The sequence below is a fragment of the Lepidochelys kempii genome, chromosome 5 (assembly GCF_965140285.1).
Source record: "Lepidochelys kempii isolate rLepKem1 chromosome 5, rLepKem1.hap1, whole genome shotgun sequence".
Lineage (NCBI taxonomy): Eukaryota > Metazoa > Chordata > Testudines > Cheloniidae > Lepidochelys > Lepidochelys kempii.
Window position 1 is genome coordinate 102,224,855 of NC_136384.1, and position 15,417 is coordinate 102,240,271.

At 45.3% G+C, this 15,417-nt stretch overlaps 1 protein-coding gene across 1 annotated transcript; it reads left to right on the forward strand.

The window, feature by feature from the left end:
* The first annotated feature begins 499 nt into the window (after nucleotides 1–499).
* KCNV2 (potassium voltage-gated channel modifier subfamily V member 2) lies at nucleotides 500–6,766 on the forward strand. Its single transcript, XM_073346253.2, has 2 exons — nucleotides 500–2,270; nucleotides 6,327–6,766. Exons 1-2 carry the CDS (start codon nucleotides 720–722, stop codon nucleotides 6,609–6,611), a joined length of 1,836 nt encoding a protein of 611 aa, XP_073202354.2. The 5' UTR covers nucleotides 500–719; the 3' UTR covers nucleotides 6,612–6,766.
* Nucleotides 6,767–15,417: the final 8,651 nt, after the last annotated feature.

Consider the following 15,417-nt stretch of genomic DNA (forward strand, 5'->3'; position numbering starts at 1 on the left):
GGAGAAAGGGGCAGAACTGGTGGAGAAGGGAAATCTTTTTTTCTGCCTTTTAGCTTATCTTAGAAATATCAGGAGTGCCAAATCCGAGCTTCTCTGGTTTTGTTGGAGCAGTCCTTAGAGGGCCTGTATGCACAGTGAGTTTTCTCAGCCCTTCACTGAATAGGTGGTATGTTGATTCTCCAACCGCATTTTTGTTTTGCCAAGGGAAAGTGGGACTAAATATACTCACCCACCTTTTGCAAAGAGCTTTAAGAGCGATGGGTGACCATCACTAAAGAAGGTCAATGTATAATAATGATGAATTATTTTTATGATGATTATGGAACATTCAAACAATCTGCAGCTGTGTCTGGTGAAAGGCATTGATACTGTTCCCTATTTCCCCCTCACCCTCTTTTTTCAGGTTCAGAGAATCCTGAGCGCATACAAACTGGGGGTGGGAAATGCCCTTTTTTATTAGCAATAAAACTCTGTCTTTTTCTCCTGATTATCCACAGATTTATGAATCCATAATCATTCACGTCACAGACTGAGGGAGCCGGGGCTGAAACAGGATAATAGCCTTTAAATCCCCTTCTCTGAGCACTCAGATCTTCCCTGTCAGCAAGATTAAAGCGGTCAACAGCAGTCCCCGTGTGTCTGTGTCCCTGCCTGAGCTTTAACAACAACTGGAGGTGGTGGCTGGACGGGAGAGAAATGTGAAACTGCCGCTGTGTTTGATGCTCCAGAGGGAAAGAAAGAAGCACTGTTTGTCTCAGTGGTGGTGGCAGTGGGGACTGGTGTTAGTCCCTCAGTCAGGTGGAGGCAAAGGAAGGAGAGGAGGAGGAGAGAGAAGCATCATGTTGAAGTTTAACCAAAGGAGACCATTCCCATTCTCAGACTGTAAAGGAAGGGAAGGAGCTGCAACAAATATTGTTCCCCCAGAAACCAATGCGGGAGAGGAGAAAGAAAGAATGCGCTCACAGACGAAGAGTGTGGTTTCTGCTACTACTCCATGGGCCTCTCAGTCTGTGCTGCCTGTGGGAACTGAGGGGAACTACCACTATTATGTGGAGGAGGAGGAGGAAGAAGAAGAGGAGGAAGATGAAAGGCAGCTGCAAAATCCGTCTCAGGAGAGAAGCAGGTTCTCGTCACCATTTCCCAGCCCCCCTGCCTTCTTCTCCAGAACAGCAGTGTCTGCTTCTTCCATGCTGAACATAAATGTAGGTGGCAAAAGTTACCGCCTCACCTACCAGGCAGTGGCCATCTACCCTAAGACCCGTCTGGGCCGCTTGGCCACGTCCACCGATCGCCATTGCCAGCTGGGTCTGTGCGATGACTATGCGGTTCAGGGGGATGAGTACTTCTTTGATCGGGACCCCGCTGTCTTCCAGCTGGTCTACAACTTCTACGCCTCTGGGGTGCTGCAGGTGCGCGACGAGCTGTGCCCACTCAGCTTCCTGGAGGAGCTGAGCTACTGGGGGGTGCGGCTCAAATATACACCGCGCTGCTGCCGCATCTGCTTCGAGGAGCGGCGTGACGAGCTGAGCGAGCAGCTGAAGGTGCAGCGGGAACTGCGTGCCCAGGCGGAGTCCCAGGAGAGCGAGCAGCTCTTCCACCACATGCGCTACTATGGCCCCCAGCGTTGGCGCCTCTGGAACCTAATGGAGAAGCCCTTCTCCTCTGTCAGCGCCAAGGCTATGGGGGTGGCCTCCAGCCTTTTTGTGCTCGTCTCTGTGGTGGCACTGGCTCTCAACACTGTGGAGGAGATGCAGCAGGTGGACAGGAAAAGCGGAGAGAGTCGCCCTATGCTGGAGCACGTCGAGACGCTGTGCATCGCCTTCTTCACCCTGGAGTATCTGCTGCGGCTGGTCTCCACCCCAGACCTGCGCCGCTTCGCGAGCAGCCCCCTCAATGCCGTGGATCTCATCGCCATCCTCCCCCTTTACTTCCAGCTGCTGCTGGAGTGCTTTGCAGACGATGACCAGCCCCGAGGCCGGGGCTCTCAGCACAAGCATGACATTGAGAAGGTGGGACGGGTGAGCAAAGTAGGGCAAGTGCTGCGCATCATGCGCCTGATGCGGATCTTCCGCATCCTCAAGCTGGCCCGCCACTCCACAGGCCTGCGCGCCTTCGGCTTTACCCTGCGCCAGTGCTACCAGCAGGTGGGCTGCCTCTTGCTCTTCATTGCCATGGGCATCTTCGCCTTCTCCGCCATGGTCTACTCTGTGGAGCACGACGTCTCCAGCACCAGCTTCACCAGCATCCCCCATGCGTGGTGGTGGGCTGCTGTAAGTAAATGCATTGCACTTTGCCGGGTAGCCATTGCTCCCTCCCCTGCGAGACTGGCTGCCTGTCTTGAAAACAGCAGGGCCATCCCAGATTTGTGAACATCTGTTCCGAATTCTGAGCTTTGCTTTTGCAGGACATGAGCTCTCGCACACACACACTCACCTCTGCTGCAAGCTTACATCGGTTACTGCATCAGGGTATAATCAGTGAAGCAGAGCTGGAAGTCGGTGGCTATTTGTGACTATGCCACACACATCCGCTTCCACTGCTGCTCATTAAAGAAAGGGGGGGAGGATTTGTATGTGGGTGGGGGAAGTGTAGCATTTCTTTCTAGTGTCAGCATTGCAGAGAAGTATACTGCTAGTAGTTTGGGATAAATGTATTGTACAGAGTTCCTCCCCCCACCCTTTTGGGGGGAGTTTGTAAAAGGCTGCACTGACCCAGCATGACAAAAAAGGTTGTTCTGATTACATCTCTCAACATTTAAATCCTCCAACTTTATGGAAGTTGAAGTAGCTGCAGATGCCTGGCCCTGTAAAATATTTTGTAAGGGGCAGTTGTCCAACAGTAGGTGGCATCTCCACAACACACTCAAAATGGCATTTGGTTGTAATTTATACAATACCAGTGGCAGACAAAAATAGATCAGGTGGGGTCTGAATGGCTCAAGGGATTAGTAATGGGATACAGAGCCATTTGCATCTAGGTCACTAGTTTCAATCTAGTATAGGTCAGTAGTGACAGGAAGTTGATGACATGACATGTCGTGGCTGTTTAGGAGGAACGAGTAGGTGGTCTCAGGCTAGTTCCTAGTGGGCAGAGGTTCATATTGCAAAATCACCAGTGGCATGGTTGCTGGTGGTCTTAGCTGAGAGGCCAGAGACTGGGCTGACATGGAACCTGAGGAACCTTTTCATCTTTAGTGTTTACACTTGTGGATGAGGTTTGAGACACAGGGGCAAATCTGCACAGGGAATCTTTCACAGCCATTGTCTGTGCTGTACTTGTGACGAAACAGAGGACTTCAGTCTGTTGCACAGCATTTCCCAAAATGGGGGACGCACTCTCTTTGGCTGAGCCAGGGCCCATTTGTACAGATTTTCCCCATGCTGCCCTACTATCATGGCAGGGCTGAAGGCTGGCCCACCACTGACTTTACTCCGAGGTGCTGACTGAGTACCCCTAAAAGCCAAGCTAGGAGAGCCTATGCATTAGCAGTGTCCCACAGAACCTTTCTTCTCAGCCACAGCATTAAACATGCAGGGACTCATAGTTTGGGGGTTGGGGAGGAAGAGATTGTTCCTTTGCGAAGTGGTCTGCAGAATGAAAGAGCAGGAAGGCCACAGGTCTATTGTTATTCTGTGATAGCTGTGGCAGGACAGCATGGTGCATGCTAGATTGTCAAACTAGAGTGAGAAACAGACACGCATGGTAATATAGCTAGTACTGAAAGAACAAAGGACTCAAATCTCAGTTGCAGCCAGTATCGTCTGGGAGGAGCATTTGTGGGGAGAAGGGATGCAAAGGCTCTGCTTGCAGTTCCCTGATTCTAGGACCAGTCCTAGCCCCAAAAACAACAAGGAGTCCAGTGGCACCTTAAAGACTAACAGATTTCTTTGGGTATAAGCTTTTGTGGGTAAAACCCACTTCTTCAGATGCATAGTTAGGGCTACTCCTTTTTACAGCAGCTGACTCTGGTCTATAAGGAGCCATGGGTCAACTCAGAATAGCCAAACCGCAAGTCTGCTGGCCACATCCCTGACAGACACCCCAGACTGTGGGCTACAGCTGTGCACTTCTTTTCTGGCTCTCTGCCAGCTCTGGAAGCTCTAGCTTGGGAGGCCAAGCTCCTTTCCAGTCCTTTTGCATCACTCCAGCTACCAGCAGAAAAATCTAGTCGCATTATTTTTTAACTTCATGTGCTGCGTGCCCCTGAGCCTGGCTACTGGGGTGCCCAGCACATATTGGAAAAGTTACTGGAATGCAACATTTTGCCTTTGCAGGTTCCCGTTTAATCAACAGATATAGTACACCCAGAGGTTATAAATTTCATGCTGAACACTCCAGTGGAATATTAGGACAGTAAACCAAGACCCATGGGTGCCATTTTTCTGCATATATCCAGTTGCATACATCCAATCATTCATAGAGTCGGGAAGCAGTAAAAATACATACAGCCCAATCCTGCAAACACTTATTGATGCGAATAGTCTTTATTCATCCAAGTATTCCTGTTAGACTTAATGGGATTCTGTTAAAAAAGGTTTGTACATAAGAGCAAGGGTTTGCAGGTCTGTCTTTAATGTGCAAATAGTAATTACATGGCATGGCTCTCTTTTACCCCCATGCATTATAGGAAAAAATTAAGAGATTCAAATAAGTTAAATAGTGGATAGCTTTGTCAGTCACACACACAAATGATTATATCCTCAAAATTCTCATGTGTAATACAAGAGTGAATGTAAGAGGACTAAACCCTTAGCACAGGATAATAATCTTGTAGGGGCTATGGTAGATATATATCTTGCTTTCAACTCAGTATTTGAAGATATTGAGCCTTTATGATCATTCAATGCCAGTGACTTCAGTGCTATTAAACCAAATGCCTAATGCCTTTTATGGTACAGGTGCAGCCCCATGTAATCTACTGTTTCATTCATCTGAAATAACATTCTGTCTAAAAGGTGAGAAGCTGGCACACTGCCTGCCATAATGTTCAAAAATTAATTCAGTGCTCTAATCACAAGAGCACTGGGCTGGGACTACACCTTCCTGTGTTTTAGCCATTTCTGCTAGCATGTTTCTTATTATTATTATACACAGACACAGGATTATGAACTAAATGAAAACAAAGTTCACAAACATCAAAATGTATGTAGTAGACGTAGACTGGTAATTCCCTCTTGGTATCTATGCTAGACCAAATGTTATTGGGGCAGTTCTAACTGTTGAAGTATTTCATGTCAATGTAAAAGCCAGCATAATACATTCCCCATCAGTGTATGGCAGAGCAGGAAAAAAAATGCTCCTGGATGAAGAAGGGCATTCATTAAAGTCTCAGAAGAGCTATGGATAACGAGATGGCAAGATTCACACTTTCACATAATATGGTGATGTCTAAAGAATTATTTCCTGAACTTTAAAAATGATTTCACTGAAACAGCTATGGTTGTCACTGAGATCTGGTGTCAAAAGTCCCAGGGCAATCCTATGCACTCAGCCACCATCCCCTCTGTGCCTGGAACATGGCAGAATTTGAGCAGGAAGAATAATCACTCACTTACTGACATACACTTCAAACAAAACAAACTTTTAAGCAGCTGAAAAGGCTCTTTGTTATTTAGACACTTCCTTAGTCTCCTTATTTTAAAAAAAAATCCGTATTAAAATGAGCTGATGAACCGTTCTTCCCAGATGCAAGTGTTTTAAAATGTATTTCACTGCTAGCGGACACACCTCAAGTCTGGGACCTGCTCTTCACCACATTCACCACTTTATGCACCTGACAGGTAAAGGTAAAATTCACTTCACACATACTTCACCCTCAAAGCCCAAGTTATTGGGCTGAAGTGAATGGGGGTTGGAGGGGGAGGGGTGAAGACCAGTCCGTTCCTTAAAAACAGGGTAAGGGCACAAGGCTGTCATGCAGCTTCAACCCAGCCTCTACTGCAGCTAGTTGCACAGAGTGGTAGGTCACTGGATGGGTCTGGTCATAAATCTGTGTCCATGCCCCTGGACCTAACACACACTACCATCTATGCAGACCGGCTTGTGGTTGGCTCAGGGATGCTGTCTGCAGCACACAGTGGAATCCAGACGTCTTCCTAATTACAACAGTGGGGTTAATTATTTAAGGATAGTTTTTATACTTTGGGATGGTAGCCTGTGGGGGAACAATGTAGAGTCAGTGTGTAATAATTCAGGCTTTTAGTATACAAGTGTTCAAGATATCTTAACTGTGCTGAAAAATCCGTATTCCCCAGCTGGCTAGATTAAAGAAAGGTGTGTGTGCACTCCTCTGTTTGGCTAATAGATTACTATTGATTTGCCTATAGGTCAGCATCTCTACAGTGGGCTATGGTGACATGTGTCCAGAAACTCACCTCGGATGCCTGTTTGCTTTCCTCTGCATTGCTTTTGGAATAATTCTGAATGGAATGCCCATCTCCATCCTCTACAATAAATTCTCAGACTATTACAGCAAACTGAAGGCCTATGAGTATACAGCTGTAAGGAAGGAAAGAGGCAAGATTGACTTTATACGACGAGCCAGGAAGAAAATGTCTGAGTGCTGTGAAGAAGGCCCAACCCATTATTTACCAAGGCCTAGATACAATTAATACTCCAGGAAAGATAAAAGGACAGAGGAGCAGAAGGGGAAAGCAGAGGAAACACTATTACAATGGATCACCCAAGTCAAATAAAGATAAAGCAACAGCTCTAAAAGGAATAAGAAAATACTGAAGGCAAATCTCAAACTTTAGTCTTTTTAAAAAATTACAGTTCTATTTTACTAGTTTCTTCTCAGCGTCTTTTTGCTGGTGCTCATTCTTACAGCAGCAATGAGCCTGGTTTATATGTGCGATGCCAGCGTCGATGGCGCTCGATGAATTAGCCAGCCAGAGACTTTGAGTTGTATAGCTGAAGCAGGGCTGTAACGCCATGCCTGATACACATCCTACAATAATGACCCACCATGGCCAAATAAAAAGAAACCGAGTCTGTTCCCATGCAGTGGCTGCTACTCAGCAATAGGCAGGATGACTCTTACCTCAAAAATTAAACAGATGTAGAAGGGGGGGAAATATATTGCTTTGCAGTGCAGAAATAGGTTATGTATTAGGTTTTTAAACATGGTGCGGACACAGATAGTATGGACCCGCTATAGCTACATCGGTTGCTTTCACATATAAACATCTTTCTTAGGTTTTTGGACCTTATTTGTCCTATACCACATACTTCATGGTTCGATTTGCCAATATTATTTTTAATGCAGCCTTGCAGAATTGTACTTGCTTCCTGGCCCAGAGCGAGTAACTTTAGGAGTGAGAAAAATGTTGATTTTATTCTTTTTTGTTTTTTCCATTAATATCTGCCCTAATGGCAAAGAACTGGTTAGTAAGTTTGGCTAAACATTTGTGATAGATTTCCAAGCCCATTTTAATGCAAAAAAATCTGTTTAAGAATACAGATGTAAACTAAATGTACTTTATATGAGCAACCGTGTTTAATGTTAATATCGTCTATTAGTGTGTTAAGAACTATATGGGTTAGTTGTGGTTCAGATCTAAGTTAAAATACAGTTCTGAAAACATAAGAGTGGGCATACTGGGTCAGACCAAAGGTCCATTTAGCCCAGTATCCTGGCTTCTGACAGTAGCCAATGCCAGGTGCTTCAGCGGGAATGAACAGAACAGGTAATCAGCAAGTGATCCATCCCCTGTCACCCATTCCCAGCTTCTGGCAAACAAAGGCAAAGGGCACCATCCCTGCCCATCAAAAGGGAAAGGACATGGTTAGCTAATAGGGCATTTTCTTCCCCAGGATCTTAGCAATAGATCTTCCAGTAGTTTTGAAACTATACTTATAAGAAAAGAAGCATTTGAATTTGTTTCAACATTGATAAAATCATAATAAATGAGGATATGAGTATACATTGATCCGCTTGATAGAATTATGTACATACTGAGGATCTAATTCTCTCTCTCTGTCTCTCACACACACCCCCAACCACTTTCAGTAGTATTGTATTCCATGAGAACATCATTTTAAATCAATGGGCTTATTTGCATAACAAGGTCTACCTAACGCCCTATTAGTAAGAATAGCCCCTTGCACACACACACCCCCGCCGCCCTGCCTCGGGGGCAGAGGGAGGTGGCCTCTTGAGAGCTAGGGGGGCTGGGACTTGAAGGCACGGGGAGGGAGCCCCTGGGAGCTAAGTGGACATGCAGGGGTTCTAAGGGGACAGGGAGCCCCCCCACACCCCAGGAACTTGAGGGATTGGGACCTGGGAGTACAGGGAAGAACCCCCAAGGAGCTAGATGGCCATGGAGTGCTAAGGGGACAGGGAGGGACCCCTCTGGGCCCTTGAGGGACTGGGAGCTGGCCGCTGGGGAAGAGCGGGAACCTGGAGGCACAGGGAGAGATCCCCTGGGGACTGTGGGGGGCTGGCCCCCGAGGGCACATGGAGGGGGTCCCTGGGAGCTGAGCAGTGGGGGCCTGGAGGCACAGGGAAGGCCCATCGCAGAGCTGGTAGGGGGTTGGAGGCACAGGGAGACTGCCCTGACCACTAGGCTCAAAGCTGTGAGGGCTCACCCTACTCCTCCTCCCCATGTCCCCCCCCGCCCCCCGGCCATTTTGTGTAAGCTCAGCCATGGGGCCAATTCGGTAGGTGAGCGCTGAACCCACGCACTGGCTCAGGCCCCACAGGTCAAGCCCTGTAGCCCCACGGCCAGCCGCTTTATCTCCGTGAACTGTTCCCGCAGGTGCAGGTTCACATTTTGCAGCTGCCCTGGGCTCTGGCAGTTAGCGTCAGGCAGGCAGCTGTGATGAACCGCGGCATGGATCCTCCACATGCCCGGGGCAGAGGGGCAGGGACACGGGCCAGAGCCTGCTTGGCCCCCCCGCCCAAGGTAGGTCGAGGGGCCACTACGGCTCCCCACAGCTACCCGACCGGGCTGCAGGGAGGAGGGATGCGTCGGAGCCTGAATCCGGCCCCTGGTGCAGAGCCCCTGTCGAGCTGTGGAAATCCACATGTGCAAATATCTGCAGATAATTTTTGCGGATCGGATGTGGATACACATTTGCGTATCCATGCAGGGCTCTACTTCCAGGCTAATTAGGCAGGCACTTAAAGCCTTGTGTGAATCTAGCTCTAGGTGCATTCATTTAAAAGGTCTTCATTATTCTTACCTCCTCTTCCACTCACAAAGGCTTCCATGTGTGTACTCAGTGTACTAAGCTTACTAAAATGAAAGTCACGTACTGTATGTCAAGGATCTTAAAACCATCCAGTGCAGCCTTGGGTGTTTGGACACCATGAGGACAACAGTAGTTGGATAATTGAAGGAATCTTCCATGCTTGTAGTAAACATCAGAGGAAATACGAGGAGGGGCAGACCATAAGACCTTAGCTAGAAGTCCTTGTTTTGTGTAACAGAGAATTTGGGATAGTTAAGATGGTGGGTTTTTTCATGGCATTGTGAAATTAAAATTCTGTCCTGTTAATGTGCCATGTTTGAGTTTGTTGCATTGTAAGCTATTACAGATACTAATGAGCCCTTGAGGGACGCTAAAAATACATTATTTCCATGTGTTTCAATGCAGGGTTAGCGAAGATCTTCACTCCAGTATTCAAGGGAGCAGCCAGTGTTCAAGATGGACTGGTCTCATCCATTAGAACAATTAATTATTGTTCCCCCCACCTTATTTTAACCCTACAGGATTAAAAGGAAAAGCAGACCTCCAACGTTTCAGCCCCCAACATTAAAAGAAAGCCGCACTGGAAAGAGCTTTTGCACAGATGCTTGTCTGAAAAGATCATCACTCTGTAGGTGCAATTAAGCATATAAGTTTATTTTTCTAATGTAGAAATATAGCTGTTGAAGGGGCAACCAAAGAATAATAATTTAATGGGGATCTGCTACTAGTCCCGTGCCTCCAAAGCAAGTAGTAATTTTTTATCTTAAACTAGGCAGTTTTAGGTTTAAGAATCATAAAGAGAGTTATCTAAAAAAGTTCAAATTTTTAAAAAATGAAGGGACTTTATTAAAACCCAAGATAATGTTTTGGTTACTGAGTTTGTCCTATTTTTATGTAACCTATATTATATTTGTGCCCTGCTTATCTGTTACTTACATAACCTTTATTAACTTTCTTATTTACTAGTAGAGAAATTGGACAATATACAACAGTCATTTAGGACTTTAGCTTGGATTGGTAAATGAAAGGTCAAAGGCACAGAGGTTGTTGGTTTTTTAATGTATTTTGGAACACATAATTTAAAGTAATTTAATAAAAATAGTCTGAGTAACCTAAAAATAATCCAGGTGACTTTAGACAGGGGATTAGCAAACACCTCATTATAAAGCTACTGACAGTTGATGTTCAATTCCACTCCATAAAGCGATTTTGGAAGAATGGCAGTGTGAGGTTCCATATTTACTGTCTCAGTAAATTCCACATCTAGTTTGCTCAGTTTACAAGCAAAAGAATTTTTCCCTCCCTTAACTGCTGCCTATGCAAACCCAGGCTGTGATCTGAAAGTCAAGTTCTGTTCTGTCCTTCCTACCCATTGTTACCAGTAATAATGATTCTGCATAGTAAGTTTTCTCCTCATTGTGTAACCCGATTGCCTTAATTGATTTTGGTAGGTGAAACTGGCTGGAATATGTCTACTGCTAATTGACCCATGGCCACTGGGAGCTGCGGACAGCCAATGTAAACAAACTGTTGGATTACCCTGACAGGCCACAGGTGTCCACCACTGCTTTAAGGCAACAGCATGTGCTGGAAGCAGGTTAAAACCAGAACTAAGAGCACTGCACGGGTAACACCAGATTTTACCTGGGTTCTACCCCACTACTGTCCATACAGAAAACTCTATGATCTGGGTTTGGAGATGCTTTAAGACCGGGGTTCTCACAACAAAATTTTTGGTGGCCTCAAAGTGTGGCTACCAACTCTTGCTGGTGGCCACTATGACAATTTTTCCTAAAATACTTAATTAACTTTAGAAAAAATATATAAATATGAACATATACATGTCCAAATCATTGTAACCTATGTAGGGTTGTTTTTTGGTTTTTTTTGCAGACAACAATAAAAATCATGTACTGTTGTCTCTGTTCTTTACTAGACCTAAACAGAATAGATATGGTGCTTTGCATGTTCTTGTCTTATTGTTTCTTTTGGTTGCATTTTTGTTTTAGCCTTGCTAGCTAGTAAGTCTACTTCTGTAAAAAATGGTATTTTTATGTTTGTTAATATCACTTTTCACAGCAGCAGACTTGTTAGCTAGCTGGGAGGCAGTGAAACATGATATTAACAAACATACAGATATCACTTTTCACAGCAGACTTACTCAGCCCTGGCAAGCTGAGGGACAAATTAAGGGCTTGTCTACACTACGCACTGGATCAGCGGGCAGTGATCGATCCATCAGGAGTCGATTTATCGCATCTACGTGATAAATTGGCCGCTGAGCACTCTCCTGTTGACTCCGGTACTCCTCCAGAACGGGGTGCGTAAGCGGAGTCGACGGGAGAGCGTCTGCTGTTGACTTACCGCAGTGAAGACACCGTAGTAAGTAGATATAAGTACATTGACTTCAGCTACCTTACACACATAGCTGAAGTTGTGTATCTTAGATCGACCCTGCGCAGTAGTGTAGACAAGTCCTAAGTCTTGAATGAGGAGGTAGGGAGGGAGGCAGCGGGGGCCATGGTGATGGGGTGGATGGGTCAGGGGATGGAGCGCACCAGGCCCTGCAGCTGGGGGCCTGAGTCTGTGGACAGAGATGAATTTCCCCATTCTTTTTACTTGCATAAGACAATGTCGATGCCTAAAAACTTCCCAAAAAGTCACTGCACAAAACAGAGCTGATTCCAGGCACTGGCCCAGGGAACTCAGGGATTTGTTTAATATTCAGCCTGCATGTTTCAAAAAGGTCAGTGAATGTTTTTACAATTTCACTGCCATTTTTTTTCCTTTTAGGCCAGGGCCCACATGTTCCAAGTTTAAAAGGAAGTGTAGATAAAATAAGAAAGTGCCAAAACCCAATTAACAAAAGAAAGAAAAACAAAAACCATCACCACAGCTGACCAGTGAATCTGATGGCACAAGCTAAAGTTACTTTAATGGTAAGTTGAACGTATTAAGCTTTCGACCAGCTTCACTAATCTTCATCTTTTTGCTGATAGGATTAACAGGCAGCGAACAATGCACATTCTCAAAATCACAAACATGTGTTTCTCTGCTTTAAAACAAGATATGGCCGGAGCCAAATGGCAAGCTCGGGAGCTGTAATGGAATGGTGGATCAGAAAGCCAAAATGAGCTGGCTTTCTGAGTAAATTCTTATTTTGCTGCATGGGGGGCTATATGAATTAGTAACTCTCCATGCACTGGAAGCAATACAAAATCCTTTATGACAGAGCTGATTTAATGTAAATCTCTTATCTGGTCTCCCAAGAGCCCAGGATGCAAAATGCAGTGCTTTTAGCACCCATTGCTCAGACAAATTACGCCTCTCTGAACACTTTCAATGGCTCTCTCTTGTCTTCTGCATCAAGTTCAGCCTTCTCATCCTCCTCTTCAGAATTCTGCCCCTGGCTACATCTCTGCTCTCTTGTCCCCTTTGCTACACCAACACATTCTACCACATCACTCCCTTGCTTCTGTGCTGTCTTTCATGCTGCTTTCTAGGCCTGAAATGACATCCCTGACCCAAAGTGCCAGGTGCCGACTCCTCTCCTCATTCAAACCCCTCCTTCAAGTTCACCTCATTCACAAAGCCCACCAATGCTGTGTCAATAACAATGCTGACAATCACCCTAAAAATATGGCCCTCTAAACTAGAACCATCCCCTAGTCCAGTGGTTTTCAAACTTCTTTTCTGTGGACCCAACTGAAGAAAATTGTTGATGCCCAACAGAGCTGGGGATGAGGGGTTTGGAGTGTGGGAGGGGCTCAAGGCTGGGGTAGGGTGGGGCCAGGAATGAGGGGTTCAGGGTGTAGGAGGGGGCTCTGGGCTGGGGATGATGGGATTGGGGTGCAGGAAGGGTTTTGGGTTTGGAAGGGGTCAGGGCTGGGGCAGGGGATTGGGGTATAGACGTATCTCCAGCAGCTCCCAGTCAGTGGTGCAGCCGGGGTTCAGAGGAAGGCTTCCCACCTGTCCTGGCACCGCGGACCGCGCTGCGCCCCAGAAGGAGCCAGCAGCAAGTTCGGCTCTCGCCCACAGACACCACCCCCTCCCCTCCCAGTTCCCATTGGCCGGTTTCTCGGGGCAGGGGCAGCGTGCGGATCCCTGTGGCCCCCATGCCTAGTGCGGTGTTGAAACAGGTAGGTCCTATCCTGCCTTAGCTGGGCAGCACCGCCGACGGGACTTTTAACGTCCCGGTTGGCGGTGCTGACTGGGAGCAACCCAGTGCCTGACATGCGGCGACCCAGTACTGGGTCATGACCTGAAGTTTGAAAAACACTGCGCTAGGCCCCTCTGCACATTTTGGGTATGATTTATGGTTTTGTCTGTTTATGCTCTCAAGCTGTTTCATATTAGGGACTACACTTAAGATACCGCTCAAGCTGCATGGACCTTGCCTATACTGGGAAAAACACCATGTTAAAATTAGGGTGAGTTAATCGCGTGAATAAACTGCGATTATCGCCAACCCTAATATAAAACTAAATATTTTCCCCATCATACTGTTTAAATCTGAATGTATAGTACTATAGTAAATGAAACAATGAATTCACACTACTCTTTCGGGTAACGTTGATCAGTAATTCGGTTCTTGAACCACTGAGGTCTGAGTATCACTGACCTAGAAGGAAAATCATTTTTCCTCTGGCTAGGTGTTTTAACACAAATAAGAGCTCTAAATTCCTGAAATATTCTTGTAACAAGCCATTTTCTTCTCTATTAGAAAAACAATAGTTAACAGTACACGCTAAGTACTGGCAATATTGTAAGTTACATTATCTAACGTATGTAACAAGAGTGGTTCACCGGGTACAATATTTCAGAGAGGGAAGAACAAGGAAATACTATCAAGGTCTTTTAATCACCATGTCTATCAATCTCCATCTCCCCACACAAAGGAGGTCCCACAGCAGACGAGGAAATGAACGACATGGTGTCTGTTAGTTTCACCAGGGATCAGGAAAAATTATCTCCCCTCCTCTGCCCCCCAGTGTCAAATCCTTTTTCTTTATAAGTAATTTATGATTTACATATTGCATATGAATAATTCCTTAACCCTCAAAAAAAGTCCCTTTCATAATAGATGTGAAAAATCTTCCTCCCCATCTCAGACAATCAGTTTTCAAAGATGTTGTGTGACACTAACAGTAGTTTGACTTGTTTCTTATGTGAAAACAGTAGAAATTTTAACATAAGCGTAACAACAATTTATTGCAGTGCCAAGAGGCCCCTTTATGTTAACTGCTGCAAACACATGGTAAGAGACAGTCCTTGCTCCAAAGAGCTTGCACTCCAACTTTCCTTGGTAGCTGCCAGTAGATGTTCTAATAAAAACCAAACACTTGAAAACAAAAACGAACTTCAAGCCAAGTGGTCATATTTGCACAGGATACAAAAGGAGGAATAACCTAATAGGAATTCAGGAGAAAGAATTGAGTGAAAGTGTCTCTAGATAGAGAAACAAGACATGAGAAATATATAATCAAATTATGAATCAAACAACAGCAATCAGTTCTAGAGGCATTAGGATAATTTTGAGGTAGGAGGAGAGGAAGATATGGGGCTGTTCAGTCAGAGGTACTAGTATGTGGAATTGAAGAAAGTAAAGACCTACCAGGATAATATAAGCAAATATTCGTATACAACTTTGCAATTCAGTCTACCACTGGTTATCTTTAGTGGTACCTTATTTTCTCTAACGCCTGTAAGTTCTCTGGACAGAGAAATATTCATATATGCCAGACATTTTTCTTTGATTGTGAGGCAGTTGAGGAAAGTAGCTAATGATCTATTATTCCATCATTGCTATCATTACTCACTCAGTCACAAATGCTGCTACGTTTCTGTCAGGTTCGTTATTTAGGGCAGTAATTTTGGAAACACTTCTCTACAGTTTAAATTCATTATCTGATGCTAATCAAAACTGTTCCACTGTCACAAGAGAAAATCCAGTTAAAGAAATGGATGAGTTGCAACAGTCCTTCAATAGCTGATCCTGGAATGGATACGTGTACGAACATTTGATGTCACTGCCAACTAGGTCTAATTGGGATTAACCTTTAAAGTGTTTACTACTATTTATAAGATTAAGTGGGATCAGAAAGAAGCATAGTCAGCACAGTATGGCCACATCAGTAGATATGATCTGAGATAATGGTGGAATCCATTTGCTTTAATTATGACATGCAAGTGTGCACTTCCAGGTTTAATTAACCTAATATT